The sequence below is a fragment of the Equus przewalskii genome, chromosome 4, assembly GCF_037783145.1.
Source record: "Equus przewalskii isolate Varuska chromosome 4, EquPr2, whole genome shotgun sequence".
NCBI lineage: Eukaryota > Metazoa > Chordata > Mammalia > Perissodactyla > Equidae > Equus > Equus przewalskii.
This window is the reverse complement of record NC_091834.1, coordinates 73,985,482-74,004,833: the sequence shown is the minus strand read 5'-3', so window position 1 is coordinate 74,004,833 and position 19,352 is coordinate 73,985,482. Positions and strand designations below refer to the sequence as shown.

General features: G+C 37.9%; 1 protein-coding gene across 2 annotated transcripts in view; it reads right to left on the bottom strand.

Moving 5' to 3' along the window:
- Positions 1-19,352, bottom strand: part of MET (MET proto-oncogene, receptor tyrosine kinase) — a 112,785-nt gene that overhangs the window by 17,984 nt on the left and 75,449 nt on the right. The window contains exons 10-16 of one of the 2 annotated variants that reach the window (XM_070616352.1): positions 18,990-19,089; positions 15,101-15,319; positions 8,630-8,776; positions 6,794-6,950; positions 6,454-6,594; positions 3,073-3,303; positions 1,066-1,146 (exon numbers count right to left, since the gene is read on the bottom strand). In XM_070616352.1, the coding sequence (XP_070472453.1) occupies positions 1,066-1,146; positions 3,073-3,303; positions 6,454-6,594; positions 6,794-6,950; positions 8,630-8,776; positions 15,101-15,319; positions 18,990-19,089 (1,076 nt within the window). The remainder of the gene's footprint in view (positions 1-1,065; positions 1,147-3,072; positions 3,304-6,453; positions 6,595-6,793; positions 6,951-8,629; positions 8,777-15,100; positions 15,320-18,989; positions 19,090-19,352) is intronic. The other variant, XM_070616353.1, reaches the window with a different exon arrangement.

Sequence of the window (19,352 nt, the reverse complement as noted above, 5' to 3'; positions counted from 1 at the left end):
CAATATAAATTTGTAATATAGCTGGTTAACATTTTTCAGTCTGCTGCAAATTATAAGCAGAAATTTAGAAAAGGCAAGCACACTGACTTTATATGTGAGACCTGTCAGCAAAGGTGGAGCCAGGAAAACTAGCTGAGGAGTCCACTGGGTTGTATGAGAGAGTAATTTATGCCTGGTCATCATTAAAGACTTAGTTTATGTTTGGAAGCATTCCCTGTTTCTTAAATGGAGAATGCCTTCCATTTAAAAAAGATTTTCTCAATAAATGCTAAAATGTTTTAAAATGTTCTAGCATTAAAAGGGGGGGGGGGAGTGAGTTTCACTTGTTTAGGAAGTTTATTTATGTGGAATACCTCATTCCCCAAAAATGCGGATAAATGAGGTATTACCACATTTACGGTTTTTTAATTTTCTGCCAGCATAGTTTTCTCCTGCTTGTCTTATTTCATTTTTTTTTCTTTTTAATGAAAGTTGTGGTTAAAAAATAATTATAGTAATGCCTCTGGGTAAAATGAGTCATTACTACTGTATCTGCCAACATGCTTCCAATAGTTTCCATAAATGTCACTTGCAAAACAAATATCACAAGCCAAACATAGTTAAATGATGCTCAGCTCATCCAAGAACCTCATTTCTCCCTCACTCTTACTTATGAGGGCTCTGACGAAAATTTCTGAGGAAATATTTCAATAAGAATTTAGACCAAAAAATTTTCAGGATTAGATACACAGTTCCAGCAGTCGCTGATTTTTCCAAAAGGGATAGTGTAAATCAACTTTCTCTCTTTCTTTCTTTCTTTTTTTTTTTTGCTGAGGAAGATTTGCCCTGAGCTAACATCCACTGCCAATCTTCCTCTTTTTGTATGTGAACTGCTGCCACAGGATGGCCACTGACAGACAAGTGGTGTAGATCTGTGCCTGGCAACTGAATCTGGGCCACTGAAGCAGAGCACAGAACTTAACCACAGGCCACAAGGCTGGTCCTAAATCAACATTTTATTATGAACTATTGACTAGTTTGCAAACCACAAAAGTGTAGTCCACCATTAAATAAAACATCACTTACTATTCAAGGATTTCACAGCACAGTGAATTTTCTTGTCATCATTGTCCAACAAAGTCCCATGATATACACACCCAAAATGTCCTACATGAAAGAGGGAACTTGATTAGTGCTGCATTACTTTTAATTGTGCAATAATTGTTTATCAATTCATGATCTTCATTTCCTTTTTTTCCTACATGGCAAAAAAGTGCATTGTTTCTTCTACTTCTGAATACTACCACTGTGTGTGTGTGAATATACTAGATGTAAGACATTGTACCCAAAGGCATAAGCAATATGATTATTTAATACATGGTAAAAAATTTAGGTGACATAATTGTTATTAAAGGCTAATATAATAAAACATTCAACCATAGTGGAACCACTGAAAACAGGAGTAACATCTGCCTCATAAAAGAAATCTATATTTTTAAGGATCAGTCAAATAATATCTTTTAAACATGAAAATAAAGTTTGATCCACATGAAGAAATGCAATTAAATAAGTTCCCTATATTCCAATAAACTGAAATGAAATAAAAAGGTTACCATTAGAAGTAAAATGAGCATTACAGAATAAGGATTTCCCCCCTTAGTCACCGGTTAACACATAATCCAGGTTGGCAGAAACTAAGAGGCCCAAATGAAGCAAATTCACTCTGAATCATTTTGTCTAGTTCTCTCTGGCTTTAGCCACATCACTTTCCCAATGGTGGCCTTTCATCCAGTGGCAGTAATTTTCCCCAGAGGTGCCAAACGTCTGATGGCTGTGTAAGTCACTCACTAATTAATGCATCTAGCCTCCGGGACTCCCTGAGTGCCTAGTAGGTGAGTCTCAGGCGAGAGTCTCCCCTCTTGTAATGCAAAGATGAATCAAATAAAAGCTATGCTCTTGAGGGCTCATATTCCACTGGGAAAAAAACATATACGTAAGTCATATTACAGAATCATTAATGATTATTACTTCATAAGAGAAATAATTCCCACTTTAGCACTTTTCACCATAAAAATAGAAAATTATAATTTTACAATGTGTAGAATTAGAACATAATCAGCGAGGGCACACATTCTAAAGCTGGTGCAATTACTAGGATTTATAGACCAGTAACAGAACTATATATTACTCTGATGTGAAACATGTTTGTTAACAGCGAAGCTGCTATTTGGGAAGGGGAGCATGCTAAGGATTAAGACCTGGAGTATGGGATGGAGGAACGTGTGGATGCTATCACAGGAAAATGGGAAGGCCTCATGTTTATACAAGGCACACCGTCCCATCACCTTCCTCTGCATCACGCTGGCAGATGCCTGTGCTGCCTCTTGCAGCACATATTGAATGAAAGGGATCAGAGGCCATTCAGTATTAAAGGTAAAAGCTTTTTAGAAAAAAAGGGGAGAGTGGAGCTAATTTCCTAGCCTCTGGTTGGTTTCTTTTCCTGCTAAACATTTCCTCAAATACTTGTGTGATGTTAGCTGTTACTGCTGCTCTGGCTGGCTTATTACAAATATTCATTCCTCCTTGTATAAAGAAATTGGAGTGCATTGTAGAGATGATATATGTTGCTTCAGATCAGGGGGATGCTATAAATTCCCTGTCTTCTGATGCTGTCCAGCAGTGTACAAACTGCTATAAACCAGGACTTCATGGAGTCAGTCACTGTTCTCAGGGTAAAGAAAGACTGGAGGGAGGTATGAGTAAAAATACTGGAACTTAAAAGAATGATTTTTAGAAGGAAGTAAATGGCACCTTCCAAGAAACTATAGTTGCCATTATGAAAAAGGTGAGGAAAGAATGTGATTTATTTCTAATGTGTTCAGGAGATTATCAAATTGCCTCCATGCACAGGGGCAGATCCCCCTGGATATGATTTGCAAGGCTGTATTTTTGCAGAACAGAAATCAGGAGCACTTGTTATCACTGCTCTGTCAGTTGATTTCACCATTGTCTAAGTTCCTAATCTGCAAAGGCAGAAGATAAAATGCTTACTGGAAAATGGTCTTTAACCAAAAGCTGAGTGGAAATACTTACCTCTTCCTATGACTTCATTGAAATGCACAATCAGACTACTAGGCCCAATCACTACGTGCTGGACTGCCTGCACCAGCTCTGGATTTAGAGCACTGAGGTCAATGTGGACGGTATTTTGCAGTAATGGACTGGATATATCAGAGTCCCCACTAGTTAGGATGGGGGATAGGTCCGTCAGAGGATACTGCACTTGTCTGCATGATCCATTCTGAGATGAGTTAGGAAACTGGTCTGCAAGATAAAGCAACATTATTTGAAACAATAGCAAACCCTCACTTACTGGGGAATGCAACAGGGGCAGCAAATTAAATTAATAATGAAGCTGATTTTTAAAATTAGAGAAATGCTGGTTTTATCATTGAATGAGGCTAGGAAGAGGCTTTACAAAAGAATTGGTTTAATAAACACAGTAAGTTGGGAAAAGATGTATATGTACAACTGTTTTAAAAAAAATGTTTATGAAGTTTCTTTTAAGTAGACTGAGCACTCTTTTCTTTTTGCTTGAGGAAGATTATCCCTGAGCTAACATCCAAGCCGATCTTCCTCTGTTTTGTATGTGGGACGGCATCACAGCATGGCTTGATGAGCAGTGTGTAGGTCCGTGCCAGGGGTCTGAACCCACGAACCCCAGGCCACTGAAGCAGAGCATGTGAACTTAACCACTGTACCGCCTGGCCGGCCCCTGAGCATTAACTTTGAAAGCTTGTTTACTCTCTTCCTTTCCTTAGACATTTCTCTTTTTAAATACAGCAAAAAGCCATGCTGGAGGTTTCTTTTTTAATATACTATATTCTTACGAATGGGAAGCAGCAAAAGTAGTCAAGCAGCTGCCTTGTCTCACAAAAATCCAACTCAAATAGAAGAAAATGACACAGATGCCTTTTGAGGGACTAGTGTTTATTAATGGAATTAATTAGGATTGCTTGAAACCTATCTGGGTTCCTGGCCAAGGAAAAATAAATATAGTGAAATATTTTATATATGATTAGAAATAAATAATGGCTAACTTTTCAGAACTGAAAGCTTTTCACATTAGTGGTAAACTCGCCATCATGCGGTGATAGTAGCAGATTTAGTGTTATTGCTGTTTAGAGAAGGCAGGTTGGAGCTGGGTTAGCGTGCTGTGCCCACTGCTTAGTTGAGGCCCTTTGGAAAGGTATCAGCATTCTTATAAGTTGATCTTTACAACCAGAGATCTGTAAGAGCCTCAGGCAAGGTTCCCTATTGCAATGTGAAGCTTTTCCATTTCAGGGGTAAGAAATTGTGGGCTTGAGAATGCCAAATAGGGCAGAAAAGCCACCAGGTTCTCTACCCTTTCCACCGGGCAGGGAATCCGTGCAGGTCAAGGAGAGGGCATCATATCCACAGCAACTGACTTGAAGATGAGGTAGGCAGGGTACTGAAATGTATTAGTATATGATGTGGGGAGAGGGGACAGGGTTATGTAGGAGGTCCCCGCTGGAACCAAAAGGTAATATTGTTTGTTTGCAAATGAGCAGGAAAGTCAGAACTTGAGAGAGGGGCATGTTACAGAAAGTTGATGGTATCCAGACTATTCCTAACCCCATTTAAGCATTTTTAGTATTTTCCACAGTGGACAGTTTGGTTAATAACAAATCAATTTGGCCAGAGTAGTAAATCTCAACAGTAGAGCCAGAAAAGCTTTGGGGGCCACCTATAGTTATAGGAATCATTAGCTGGAAATAAGACAGATGCAATCTTCAAGGAAGGATCTAGACTATCAGAGGAGTACTTGAGATGTTGGATGGGTGAGGGAAGAAGGGAGCCTAGCTGGCTGCCTGTTCCTTTAATCCCAAAGAGTCAGGGTCTCCAAACCTTCCCTATGGGCTGGAAATGCAAATGAGCCTCTCTAAACCCAGTTCCTTCACTTTTACTTCCTAAACCTTTGCACCTGGAGATCAGGGTTCTGAATTCTCAGAGGCGCAGACATCAAGGGAAATCCTCGGTGAGACATAGCGAAGTCCTCTGGCGTGGAAATTCTACTGACCCTTGGGCTAAGTTCAAACGTGCACAAACCAACTGAAATCATCAATGTGTGATTCTGGTGTAACATCACAGACACTCTAGGTCTGCGTGAAAGACTGATGAGGAGGCGGTCCCCACCAGATAGAGAAAGGCTCTGTAGTTGCTTCTTCATTAGGTGCTGGTTATGCATTTCCTTTTTCTCCCTGGAGGGCCTTCTTTTGCCTACTTTCCCATGTCTCCAAGGATCAGGTGCAATGCAGGAAAAAGGATGAAACAAGCTTCTTGGCAACAATGACAGAGGTTTGGTGAGTAACGAGGTTGAAAGAAGATTATGTAAACTTTAATTGTGAATTTTAATGACCTCAGGTTGGAGCTATTAAATGTGAATATAAAATAACAGAGATCTAAATATGAAAATTATAAACTGGATTTGATTTGTCCGCTGTGTTAATGGCATGGATTTTTAAAGGTGAATGGTGTCACGTGGGCAAAGACAATATTTATGAGATGCATCTCTACAGAACTAACACAAACTTCAAAAAATAAAAGGCAAAAAATAAAATGTTAAGTGCCTCATTGCTCTTGTACTTGTTTCGATGAGCAGCTTCTAAGTTTTCCAGTATCCTCAACCATCTGTGACTCATTTTATTTGCCCAATGGTAAATATTCAACCAGGGAAATGCTTGTACTTGACTCACGTCCTGTAACTTCTAAAGATAATGGAGCAGATACAATACAGACATTTTGCTCTTACCAGGAGATTTTAAATAAAACAATGTGAAATACTCTGGTTAATCCGACCATTATCAGGCTTACTGTTTTGCAAAGCTGATGATGTTAACCCTTCCTTTTTTAATAGCATAATTAAGGTTTATTGGATAAGACAAACTATACTCAAGCCCTGGAATGCTGCGGGTAAAAGGCTGTGTGTTAACAGTTCATCAAGAGTCTCTCAAAGGAGAACTGAAGGTATAAGTTCAATGTTCGAGGACCAGCAGGTAAAAAAAAATGCAGCAGTGCCAACCTATATTTAAATAAATCTAAGTTTTGTATCTTAACTCTTCCCGGGTTGTGAAAGAGAGCTTCATAATTTTTTAGCATTGCACGCAGATGATAAACACCTTACCTTTGCTCAAATGATTTCAAAATTAACCTTTTTCTGAGAAGAGCGCTGAAGGACTCTAAAAATCTAACATAACATATAAATGAGTTCATTTAAAAAGAAGAGCCATATAATTCTGTGTCAAGTTAAATACTTCTTTGGCCAAAGAAGAGGTAAATACTTCTTTCATATTTTCATAAAAATATAAAGGCAAAACCAAAAATAAACAACAATGCCATAACCCACTGAGGTGTATGTATAGGTATTTCTCAGAACAATAAACTGAAATATACCTTCTGGAAAAGTAGCTCGGTAGTCTACAGATTCATTTGAAACCATTTCTGTAGTTGGGCTTACACTTCGGGCACTTACAAGCCTATCCAAATGAGGAGTGTGTACTCTTGCATCATAGCGAACTAATTCACTGCCCAGATCTTAAAACAGAGAGAGAGAAAGAGCTCGTTAAAGACTTGGCTATCATGGGTCTCAGCAGACTTTGACCCAGTGACCAGAACTCATGGGTTTTATGGATTGCATATAAGACAGCACACATGAATCTATGACAATTTTAAACCGTAGTGACTGTATTCTTAAGGCAACTCCTTACAAAAAACAATAAAAAAAAATATGCACCTTTAATTTGCTTTCTCCTTTTCAGCCACAGGAAAAGCCCGAGTAATAATAAGAGTATTATTGATATTGAGACAACACCAACAATCAATCCTGTGAAATTCTGATCTGGTTGAACTATTACTTTTCCAAGGATGGTTGAAGAAACTGCTTGCTTCCACTAAAAATGACAAATAAAAGTCACAATTTAGCCACGACAGATACAAAATATACTACACAGATTGAACCACAGTCTCTCTGGGCCCCAAATATCATCTGGTTATTACTGTTCTAGAAGTGGCATAATTGCCTTCAGAGTAATAAGACATTCCTCAATTCTGCTTCAGTGTTCAAATAATTAGGGGCTACTGATCCCTAAAGTACTTATATTATACTTCGCTATTTGTACTTGTAACTAAGTATTAGGGATAAAAAGAGAAAAAAACCAGTCTCTGATCTTGAGGAACTGAAGTTTAAAAGGGAAGATGAATGCACAAACAAATAATTATAATACAATGTGTTATGTACCATAGAAGTATGAATAAATATTAAGAAACAGAACAACAGGACATTAATTCTGTCCTGGAGGATGGGGTGGAGGGCAGAGAAGACTTCCCATAACAGTTAAATAATCATATTACTATTATGGGATAATAAAGTCTCAAAATATTCTTCTTTCAGTTTTGACACACAGAAAAAATCTCTGTCGTCCTTTCTGGCTCTAACATATCATGATTCTTAGGCTTTACAGTCCTGCTGAATTCCAAACTCTGATTTCATGATTCAGCTTTAGATTTCCTAATTTTCTTCGTACTTTCCCATTTCACAACTTTTTAGAAAACTTCAGAACCCTTTAAAAATCACTCATTCTTAGATAAACAAAATGTGTTGTGTATATACACATGCAATGGAATATTAGCCATAAAAAGGAATGAAATTCTGACATAAGCTACAACATGGATGACCTTGAAAACATGCTAAGCAAAAGAAGTCAGATACAAAAGGACAAATATTGGATGATTTCACTTACATGAAATATCTAGAATAGGCTAATTCACAAAGACAGAAAGTAGATTAGAGGTCACCAGGGGCTGGGAAAGAGGAGGGGGTATGACATTCTGCTTAACGGTTACAGAATTTCTGTTTGGGGTGATGAAAAATTTTTGGAATTAGATGGTGATGATGGTTGCATAATGTCATTAATACCACTGAATTGTACACTAAAAAATGGTTAAAATGGAAAATTTTATATTATATATTCCACAATTAAAAAAATTAATAATATACCCCAAACCACTCTAAATGGGTGAATTGTATGGTATGTGAGTTCTATCTCAATAAAACTGTTCAAAAAAGAATTAAAAAAAGATCACTCTGTTCTAGGTTCCCTGATTTAGCTGTCTACCTGAAAGATGTTACTGTGAAATAGTTTAATTCTTAGTTTACTTTGTCCAGTGCATACAGATTCTTTTACTTATGGGGTCCATGCACTTGCGATCACTGTGGAAGGCACAGTGCACTGGCTCTGGCCTCCTGGGGTGGTGAGAGTTGGGGAAAAGGGCCCCCTTGGATGTCCCCTTATTCCTCCTGAGAACTACAGCCAATTCTGGCAAGAGTGTGGCATGACAGAGAGGCAGCGTGGCTAGGAAGCACTTTTGAGATCTACCCTCTGAAGCTTGGGAAGAAGACTGCAATAAAAAACTCACCATTTCTAAAATAAAAACTATTCAAGAATCAAAGCTGAACTGATGAGCCACAGCCAACACACAAATGAGCTTTAATGATTTATTTTAAGCCTGCAAGTGACATAATTACACTGGCATCTTTATTTACATCATGAGAGGAATGCAGGAATCCCACCTCTATATTTAGCTCGCTGTTCAATTTCAGCAGGTCACTGGGGACTGTACATAAAACGGCTTCAGAATGTGAGTGTATATTCTCACAGCTCTTATTTCCAACTTTTAACACTTCACCTTTAACGGCTTCAGGGTCAATATCATTTCCCTGGAAGGAGAAAAAAAAAAAAAGAGGTCGTTAACACTTCAGTTTTGCAGGAATGCTAACAATTGTGAAGGAATATAAATATACTGCAAACACAGGCCAGGATGTTTGCCAAGGCATGTGATTTTATGATACTCATTTTCATGGGAATTTGGATGGCTGGAAGACAGCATAACCATTTCAGGGCACTGATTAGTCAGGAATCATAGCATATAGCTTTTCCATAAATTGGATTTTACAGAAAAGGAAGGAGACTTTTGTTTCACATGATGTCTCATCCATAATCACCTTACTGATGTCTTCTAAGGGCACTGATGGTTGGCAAGAAGGAAACAATTTAGAGACTGAGTTGTTGTGATGCCCAACACTGCCTAATGCCCTGACACTCAGCGTTGGCTTCACTTTTAGAATCACATTGAGAGCTTTATAAAATACTAATGCCTGGGTCCCATCTCCAGAGATTCTGACTTAACAGACATACGTTAACATATTCCTTTTGTGTTTGAGTTGGGCAGTTTCTTTTCATCCTTCTAACACAGTTGAATCCTACACATAAATGAATTCATTTCTAAAGAAATTCCTGTAAGATGCTATATGACCCTTATGATTTGGGAGCATGATTACATCATTTTGAACAATTATATAGCTACATTAGGATTTTAAAAAAATTACTCAATTTGACATATTTAGTTAACTGAAGTTAACATCAAGCATTTAAAAAATATCAATGCTTTGTTGAAAAAACCAATAATCAGCTTTGGGAAAGAAAAGAAAACATAGATACAATTTCTCATATCAAGACTTAACGAGTGCAGATATTTATTAAACAAGCTACTACTTTGAGGAGAGATATATCAAAACATATTACTATTTTTCTTATGGACAAAGAGCAGCAAGCAATAACTATAGTACTGCTATTTCATTTTATATAATCTTTAATACTTGGCAAACTGCTTTCACATACATTGTCTCATATGGATCTCAAGAGATTGGTAGGTCAGATATTATTCTGGAAAAAGAAGTTGAAAGAAAATACTTCTTCATAACATGAATCTGGAGTTTAAAAAAAATGGATATAAACAAATCCTATCCTTATGATATTTCTAGAGGCAGAATGTGTACTCCATTGGCCCAGGTCAGCCACACAGGGCAATTTGATGTAGAGGCACATAAATCTAATAGGTCACCTTCGGGCTTCAAATGACAACTTGTTGGTTAGGTCTGAGGAGGGCCAAGGCATTCACTCACATATTGGAGGGAATTCAGCGAATGACAAAGAAAAGAGATTAAAGAGCTTGAGGTCTTGATTTATGAGGGAATGACTAAAATGTGTCTTGCTTGCTTGGATAATAATGAAGGCTGGGGGAAGGGATGAACATGCTGCATTTACATTTCCAATACTGCTGGGCTCAGGATGTCCTAGGATGTTGCATAAAGGCTTCTCTAAAACAAAAACAGATCACACGGTGTAACAACTGCACTCCTTTTCATTTGTGCCTATTAAGGAACACGTAAGTAGTGACTTACATAAGAAATTACTATCAGCTTTGTATGTTTAGTAATTATTTTAAAAATCTACAATCCAAGATATCACAGAAGTGAAGCTGACAGCCCACCACTATATAAAAGAGGGGCCTGAGTCAGAAAAATGCATAAGATATAAGGTATAAGCTACTTTTTGTCATTTGAAATAAACACCATGGAACTATGGAAAAACTGGATATGTTTAGAACTTTTATTATTTACTTTTTCATTATTTATTCCTTTTTTTTTATTGGCACCTGAGCCGACATCTGTTGCTAATCTCTCTCTTTTTTTTAATTCTTCTCCCCAAAGCCCCCCAGTATATAGCTGTACACTCGACTGGTAGATCCTTCTGGTTGTGCTATGTGGGACGCCGCCTCAACATGGCCTGATGAGCAGTGCCATGTCCCCACCCAGGATCCGAACCAGTGAAACCCTGGGCCACCAAAGCAGGGTGCATGAACTCGATCACTTGGCCACAGGGCGGCCCCTCATTATTTATTCTTGACTATTATTAACTAGAAGAACATATTTACAAAATTGGCTCAGTTCTTCAGTCATTAAAACGGTAATATATGGGTTTTTAAATAAAGCAACATAGAAGGAACTTTTTGGTCTTTAATCACCTATACACATAGAGCAATTTAGAGTTATAGTTATCTCTTTTTATCCTGTAAGGATACCCTATGAGGTAGGTATTATTATGAGGAGTATTATACTATGAGGTAGTATTATGAGGAGGTATTATTGCCATTCCTGCTTTACACATTGAGAACTAAGGTTCAGGAAGGGACTCGGTCATGAAGCAAATCAAATTCCATTTGATACAAAATCTACTTACCATCTACTGTATGTTAGACACAATTCCAGCTACTGAGAATATAAGGATGAATATGAGTTTCTTCCTCTCACTGTAACGTTAAAATGAATATATTTCTAAAGTGAAAACTAATTACTCTCTCTCAATGTGTCATACTAGGATGTTCCTTGTCCCTTTCCTCTCCAACTCTGATGAAGTGTGATGTATGTTTCTATCTGAGATTCAGTCCAGGGGATCCAGTCTGAGCTACTTACAGAACAGAGCAGATGAGAATAGAAATGAGTAGGATTTGAAAAATAGCATTAGAACAGGAGAGGTCTGACAAGTTTGCAGACATTCAGGTGGCCACAAGACTGAGTCTGGGAAAGTCAGCTAAGGCTGTGAGGTGCAGGTTGGTAGCAGGACTCAGCCAGGCAATGGTCCAGGGAGGTTGGCAGCAGAAAATCAGTGAGTTGGTGGTGGTAGTGAGGAGAGAGATTTACCCACACAAGTCCCCCAGCCTAGGAATCAGGCCAAAGAAAGTTTCACAGAAAGCTTCAGAACTGAGTCCACAGGAAGTTAGCAGGCATTATGGGGGAAAAGTTCCAAGGTCATTTGAGAAAACCTGGGTAAACCAAAATTAAGCTTGTTTCTTCACTGGCTTCTTGGGGCACTGTGAAACCACAGGTGCTGCCTATGTGCCCTGGAATGTTTTTTTTCACAGAATACGTATTCCTGTGTGCAGCACAGGGAAATACTAGTTTATGATTACCATCAATAAGAATAGGTCTTGACACTGGGCCAAATACCTCTAAGAAAAGAGCCCTTCATTCCATCCTATCTGGAGGTACAATTGGCCTCACTGGCTGTGACTGGGATTCGGCCCATAGTTGCAGGCAAATTGGTCAGAAGGAGGAGGGAGACAATCTGGCTTTGGGCAGCAGGTGGACGGGTTGGCTCAGAACTGCAGTCCCTTCTACATCCTTCTGATGCCAGACACTGACACAGGCCTTGACCTGAGCTCCCAACCTTTGTTCTTGCGCTCACCATGTCACAGCCCGAGTCCCTGCTCTCTACTTTAGCTGATCTTCCTGCTCCCTTTTTCCTGTTTTAGCTTTCTCCAGACTAGACTTCTGAAGCATCTCTATTATCATATACATCAATATGCTCCAGAATAAGATAACCCCCCAGGGCAGTGCCAGGCAGTCCTTGTTCCAGCATTAAATACTGTACTTCTCCGTTTTCCATAAAATATGCTCATGCACAAAAAGTCATAAAATAAGATAATTAGGGAAAACTACAGGGTATCTTTAAACAGGATTGATTTTATCTATTTGTAAAGAGTTTAGAGCTATTTCACTTGAAGAATTGTATAGGTATCTACATACCATATGCTAGAAAAGTTTTTCTGTTACGAAAGGCATTTTGGTATCCATTAAATGAAAGCTAATATGGAAAGTACTGTAATTTAGTGGAAAGAAGACCAAATTCTAATTAAGAAATCTGAGTGTGAGTCCTAGTTCTGCTATTTGCTCCCTAGGTGACCCAAGACAAATCACCTAATCTTTCTGAAACTCTGTCTACTTATCTATAAATGGAGATCATCATCACTGACCTTCCAACTTCACAGGTCCACACGAGTCTCAGAGGAAATAATACATCAAAGTACTGTGTTAACTAAAATTCCATGCAAATGTGAGCTGCTATTGACATGAGCATTGTGCCTTAATGTGTACTCCCAAAGAGACGTCTACTTCTGCTGACCACTGTCCACAATCGGACCTGGCTGACTCAAAGCCTTGGTCATCAACTACCTCTCACATCAAATCAATAGGGTTTCTGGTTCGTTCTGAGGAGTGACTGATCCTTGGTCTCCGTTATGTTCTCTTGATCTAAACTTGGCTGGCCCTCTTGGCCACGGTTAATCATTGGGCCAACTGCTGACTTAGGCAATTCTCACAACTAGGGCTGGAAACTATCATAATCTCTTTTTTGCCAAGGAATTCTTGTATGCATGGCTGTTTGAGGAACATGAACTCCTGCTGGCAATGAGAAGCAAATCTCACTCTAAACACGATTCTCTCCATCGTGCTTTCACTGACAGAATACAAACACACTTCACACTCATGTTTTGGATGGTAATTGAACGAGCACAACATGAGATAAAACGGCACCTTTTCTTTTGATAAAAACAGTCCAATGCTTGCCCAGAGAGGCTTTCTGTTCTCTTTTCTTTTCTCATGCTTTGCTTTCCTTTGTTTCTGCCCTGAGAGAGGCAGAGGTTTTAATGAGATCAACTTTAGAGACTGGGAAAGTGTTAAAGGACTGTCACACAAATACTCTCTTATACCTTAAGATTTCCTCTTAAACATAAGGAAATGGAGTATGGGAAGAGACTGAATCATGACACAAAAACAGTCCCCCTTAACTGGCCCCTTTTCCCCAAGATTGCCACTCTGTTGCATGACAGGTGCTATACACTGATAGAGAAAAGAGTCATTCTGTATATAGGCAAAAAAAAGGAAAGTGTTTTGTGTCTTGTTTCCAGAGACCCCTTGGGCCATGTTGGGAATAGCACTGAAAGGCTGAGGATGATGTCAAATTGTGTTTTCCTTGGTCCAACAATTTTGCAGGATGTTGAATAATGGGTGTTTAATTTACAGAAAAAGAAGCTTTCTCCTCCATATCAGTGCTTGGAAGGGTAGATAAAGAGCCATTTTATCTCTAATCCTTCCATCATAGATACAGGAACAGAAAAATAGAGTTTATCTGGGCATAAAAATATTTGCAAATAAACCTTTGTTTTCATCAAGGAAAACCAAATGGAATCTTTCAAATGGCAAACACGGTAATTGTTAAAAGCAAAAGGTCACACTAGATTAGTTTTATTGAAAAAAAAAAGAAGAGATAAAAGCTCTTTCTCCTTTTCTAAAACTAATTAAAGAAGCAGATGAAAGAACTTCGCTGTGGTAAACACACTGCTCACTGAAGCAGGCTTGCATTTCATTTCATGCTGGGTTTGCTTAATTATCGTACAAAACACAATTGCAATGCTGGAAAACTTGTATGGGTGTGAACGTGTGCTTGGATTTGGCTGTAGATAAGATCTTACTGAAAAAACAGAAACATTTCAGTAGAAATGTATTATTACTTGGATGAAGATGATCTCTGGGAACTGATGTTACATCTAAACAAGGACTATCCTATTTATGTTTGTTCATATTGGCATTTAGGCCATCTTTCAGGGAAAAAATTCTGAACGTCAAAAACAACATGTTGAAGATAAATATTTTGCTGTTTCTAAGGACTGGGGCTATAGATAATTCAAGTCTTCATCATTTTGCCTGTTTTATTACTATTTGAAGTAAAAATGACTGAAGCAACATAAGAGAGCTGTGTTCTAGACTTTGTTCTGCGACTATTTCATCACTTGTCAAAACACTTAACCTCTCTGGGCTTTAGTATTCTTTGTTTGAAACAGGCTGGGTTAGAAAAGATGATCTGTTATTCCCCAATTAAATTGCATTTGAGGCTAAGATACTCCTAAAGTAGAGGAAGACCAGCTCCATTTATAAATCAGCTTAGAGATGACCACACCCAGATACAAAATCCCAAGTATTACAAGGAAGTACAGAACTACAATTGTTGCCTTCACTTTTATGGCTCTTACCTTTTATCTCATAATGAGTACATTTAGGAGTCTGGGGAAATACATAACATTGGCAGGATAATGCATCACAGGCAGCCTATTTAATGGATTTGTGTCCCACATTTGCTACTTTTTAATATATACATAAGAAAGAGTTTTTAAACGCTTCATTAAAAAGCAGTCCACGATTATTCTTACCTTTTAGTCTTATGACAAAAAGACTTGTTTTTCAGAGCTTAGGTGTTTGCTGATGGAGTGTAAGATAATCACCAAGTACAGCAATTCTATTCATGTAGCTATGAAGTCAATTAAATTCAAGTTGATGATTTAAGAGAACATTTTAAGCATTTCTTACCTTAATTTCCAGTACATTTTCATTGCCTATTGAGATCATCACTGGCTTTTCAAAAGGCTTAAACACAGGATTATGTACATAAATGAGATCAAAGTATTTGGAATGGATCCCGTCCAACATGAAGAAGGCTTTGGTTTTCAGAGGGAGTTGCAAATTCAGCTGTTGTAGTGAAGGAGTTGTACAGCAGATTATCTCTGAATTAGAGCGATGCTGACATGCCTGTAGTGAGACACAATTATCCACTGTAGATAGAATATCGCTGACAACATCAATAGTAACTTCCACATTTCACTGCTTCAGATAATCAATTGAAAAGATACAATTTTTGAAAAAAAAAATCTGCATTTAACTTCCTAATGTTGAGGAACACATTTCTGGAAACATGAGAGACACAAAATTATCCGCACAATGCTGTCTTCAAAGGGACACAGAGCTTCAACTACCTGGGATAAGCTTGCTGACCTATCGGAAGCTGGCTCTCCCTCCATCACTTTCTTTTCCTTAAGAAGACAGGACAGTCACCTAGAGGGACTGCCTCCTTGTTTATGAAACAGCCATGGCAGAGTGGGAGCTGGACCTAACGCAGTTAGAAGTCCTTGATGCACATCCTACCTTTACCTAACCAAGCTGTGAAGGCACGGCCCTTTCTTGGAAACTCAGTCTCCTCATTTAAGAAGAAAGACTAAAATGTCATTCACCATGACATGACATGACTACATGAAAAAGTGCTCTGTCAACCGCCAAGCACCATATGGTTCACATTACAATTATCTATGTAGTTAGGTCATCTTGTTCCTGTGTTTTAAGTTATCAATTACTGAGTGCCAGGTTTTGTGCAAAATACTTTACAAGGTTGGTCTCATTTAATTATCACAATAATGCTATGAGGTAGGTGCTATGGTTACCCACATTTTACAGACGAAGAAACTGAGCTTTTCCAGCTTATGTCATCAGACCAGGTCACACAGCTCTGCGTGTCAGAGAAGGGAGCACAAATCCTAGGCCATTGGCTCCAGAATTCACGGTCTTAACTCCCATGCTATACAGCTTCTGACTCACTCTATATTCTATATTGGTAAATCTTTTCCTATGCTCTCTATTTTACAAAGGCTCTGCTATTATTATTTCATGCCCTTTCATCTCTCATTTCAAATCTTCCCCTTTGGAATTCTGATTTATGGAAGATTGGAAAATGTGGTTTCCTCTTGATTGTGCTTAGACTAAACCAGCAGCACAAAGTGGCAAATTTAAGGTTAAATGGTTGAATTTTTCCCCCAAGGAAAAGACAAACAAGCAACAACATCCCTTAGATTTCCTTTTCTTTGACAAGTAGAGTTGGAGATAAAACAATTACTTATGCCTACAATAGAAAAAGGACTCAGGATATACATAAAAAGCACAAACAAAAAAGGGTATTTGATATTTTCTTTTAAAAATAATTTTAAAAAATTATCCTACATTTTAAAATGTATGCTGTAAGTAGATAAAGGAAACTGATACATAGATATATGAATAAAATATTAGTTTTGTATCAAATTCATATTACAATGCTTTTGTTCCTATCATCTTAAAAAATGGAAATGAACAATTTTACTTCCATTACAATAATTCTCTGCATAACAACAAGAAATTGGGAAACTATACAATAAACTGAGGGACATAATGCATATTAACAAATTAATATACATTTTGTTAAGAAGGAGATTAGTATCTGTATTTTTATTTTAAAAGATTTGAGTTTGTTTGACTTAAAAATAATTGTGGCTGGATCAATAAATCTAAATCAGACCTGACCAAGAGTTTTTATTCATTAAATAATGAATGGGCGCAATTCATCATGGTCAGCTTTGAATTCCATAAGCAGCAGAGAATATGGAAGGAACACATGTCTCTTTATGAAGTAGTTTTCATAAACAATAGTCAAATAGGCCTACTGAATTTTTCCTTCTTGTGTAATTCTAATGCATAGTTCTATTGCACTAATATGTTTGTGGCTAAAACAACAGAAGTTTATGTTTCCAGATATGTAAAGATACAAGATTTTTATCTTCTACCATTGTTTGAATCTTCCTTAGGATGTGCTACTCTCACGTCTCACATCTAGGAGGTTTTTAATAAATGTTTGATTACAAATGAATGAACAAAGCCAAGAGTAGGTCTACGTGTCATCATAATGTTAGTGAGGGAGAAGGAAGGAAATCTAGCCATTATTTTAATAACATACGCTCGGTGTGAATTAGATAAACTAATAATTTCCCAGATTTCTACTTTAAAAAGTCACACGCCAACACCAAAGAGGGGTACTGATATTCTTATTTGGTTAATGAAAAATTGTTATGTTTGGCTGTGGAGAACTGATGTCTTTTAAATTAATAGCAGTGGTATTCTAACTTTGTTTGTGGCTGTGTGAAGGGATTGGTTTCAAAGCTCTCTACTTCATACGGTGACTCCCTGGAGTACAATCTCTCAGGAGTATGATAAAAATCTAATAATACTCTTTAGAAGTGATGCAATGTGGCTGATTGAGAAGGTCAAGAAAAATCTCATTGGAGATGACCTTATTGTTTGGTGATCTGGCTTGACATTTTTAGCCCCAAATTGGTTTTTGTAATTAAAGAACACTGTGGCCTTAGTCTTCAAGAAATATTGGATGGGGAATCTAAAAGAAAGCGTTGTAATTCAATCTATCACCCACCCAATCAAGAACCTACTTGAGAGGGGGCACTTAAAACTTTCATTCTAAGTTGAGTGCATAGGTCTAACTAGATTATGGTATTTTATATTAGTGAAAAACAAAAATATGAAATATGAAAACAAAAATATGAAATCTTTGTAAATAACTCCAACCTTCATGAGGTCTAAACTAAAACTATCATTTTAATGCGACCTATCTAAATTGTTAAAGTACAAAATAGGTTAATCACTTTTAAGGAAGCATTCAATTTAATTATGATTGACCTTGCAAATAAGAGGAGAGGCAGAGAAATACCAAACAACACACACACTCTAGGACATACATAAGTATTCTAACGCTCCTTCTCATTACTTGATAATGTGCTAACAAAGGGCCAAGAAGAATGGTAGGAAGGGGGTGGAAGGACACATGGTGTGCCCGCCACTTAGAAAGACAAGGATGCTGCTCCAAGATTAAAGGCTTTACCCAAAGGTGTTTTTAAGAGCAAAAGGGTTGATGTTCTATGGTGCATTAGAAGGGGGAGATGGGGAATAACGGACTGAATGTTTGTGTGCCCCTCTAAATTCGTATGTTGGAACTCTAATCCCCAACGTGATGGTATTTGGAGATGGGGCCTTTGGAAGGTAATTAGGTCATGAGGGTGGAGTTCTCACGAGAGAATCACTGCCCTTATACCAAGACACACAAGAGAGCTTGCTTCTTCCTCTCTCTGCCATGTGAGGATTCAGTGAGGGGATGGCCTTCTGCAAATCAGGAACAGCGCCCTCACCAGACACCAGGATCTGCTGGTGCCTTGATCTTGGACATCCCAGCCTCCAGAACAGTGGGAAATAAATGTTTGTTACGTAAGCCATCTAGTCTATGGGATTTTTGTTACAGCAGCCCGAACTGACTAAGACAGAGAATGGTGTGGTTTCCATTTGTACCGCCTGTCTTTAAAGACACTGCCTCTCGTTGATGATCCTCATTTGTGTGTAAACATTATATATGTATGCGTGTGTGTGTATTTTTTACAATGTTGGCCTAAGACTAGATAACTTTAGTTTTCAAATAAAAAATACTATTTGACCTCTGCTGCAAGACGGTAACTAGCAAACATTAAAGGCAAAACCAAAATATCCTATGTACCCTGAAAGCCAGTGGTGGAGGCACAGACGCAAAGCTTTAAGCACAACCATCATTCAAAGGACTTACCACTGTAAAGTTCCTTCCTGCTTCACGCACATTTATCACCATCCTCAGGACACTAACCGAATTCAGATTTTTTCCAACACCTGTAATTGTGCTCCCACCACTGGCAAAATAAAATAGACAAATAGCAATAGCAATAGTGAGACGTTCTTTCCCTACCAAGTATTTAAAGAGAGAAGTTCAATTAAATCACATGTAGTGATTGCAAGTTACAGCCAAAGGCAAATGGAAGTTCAGTGGTAACTCTTCTTTGGGAACAACTTATTTAACTGGAAAATAGTTTTTAAAACTTATTTCATAAACTGAAGAACTTCATTTGTCCTTTTATTCACCAAATATGCAAAAGAAATATTTTTTCTCTCCGAA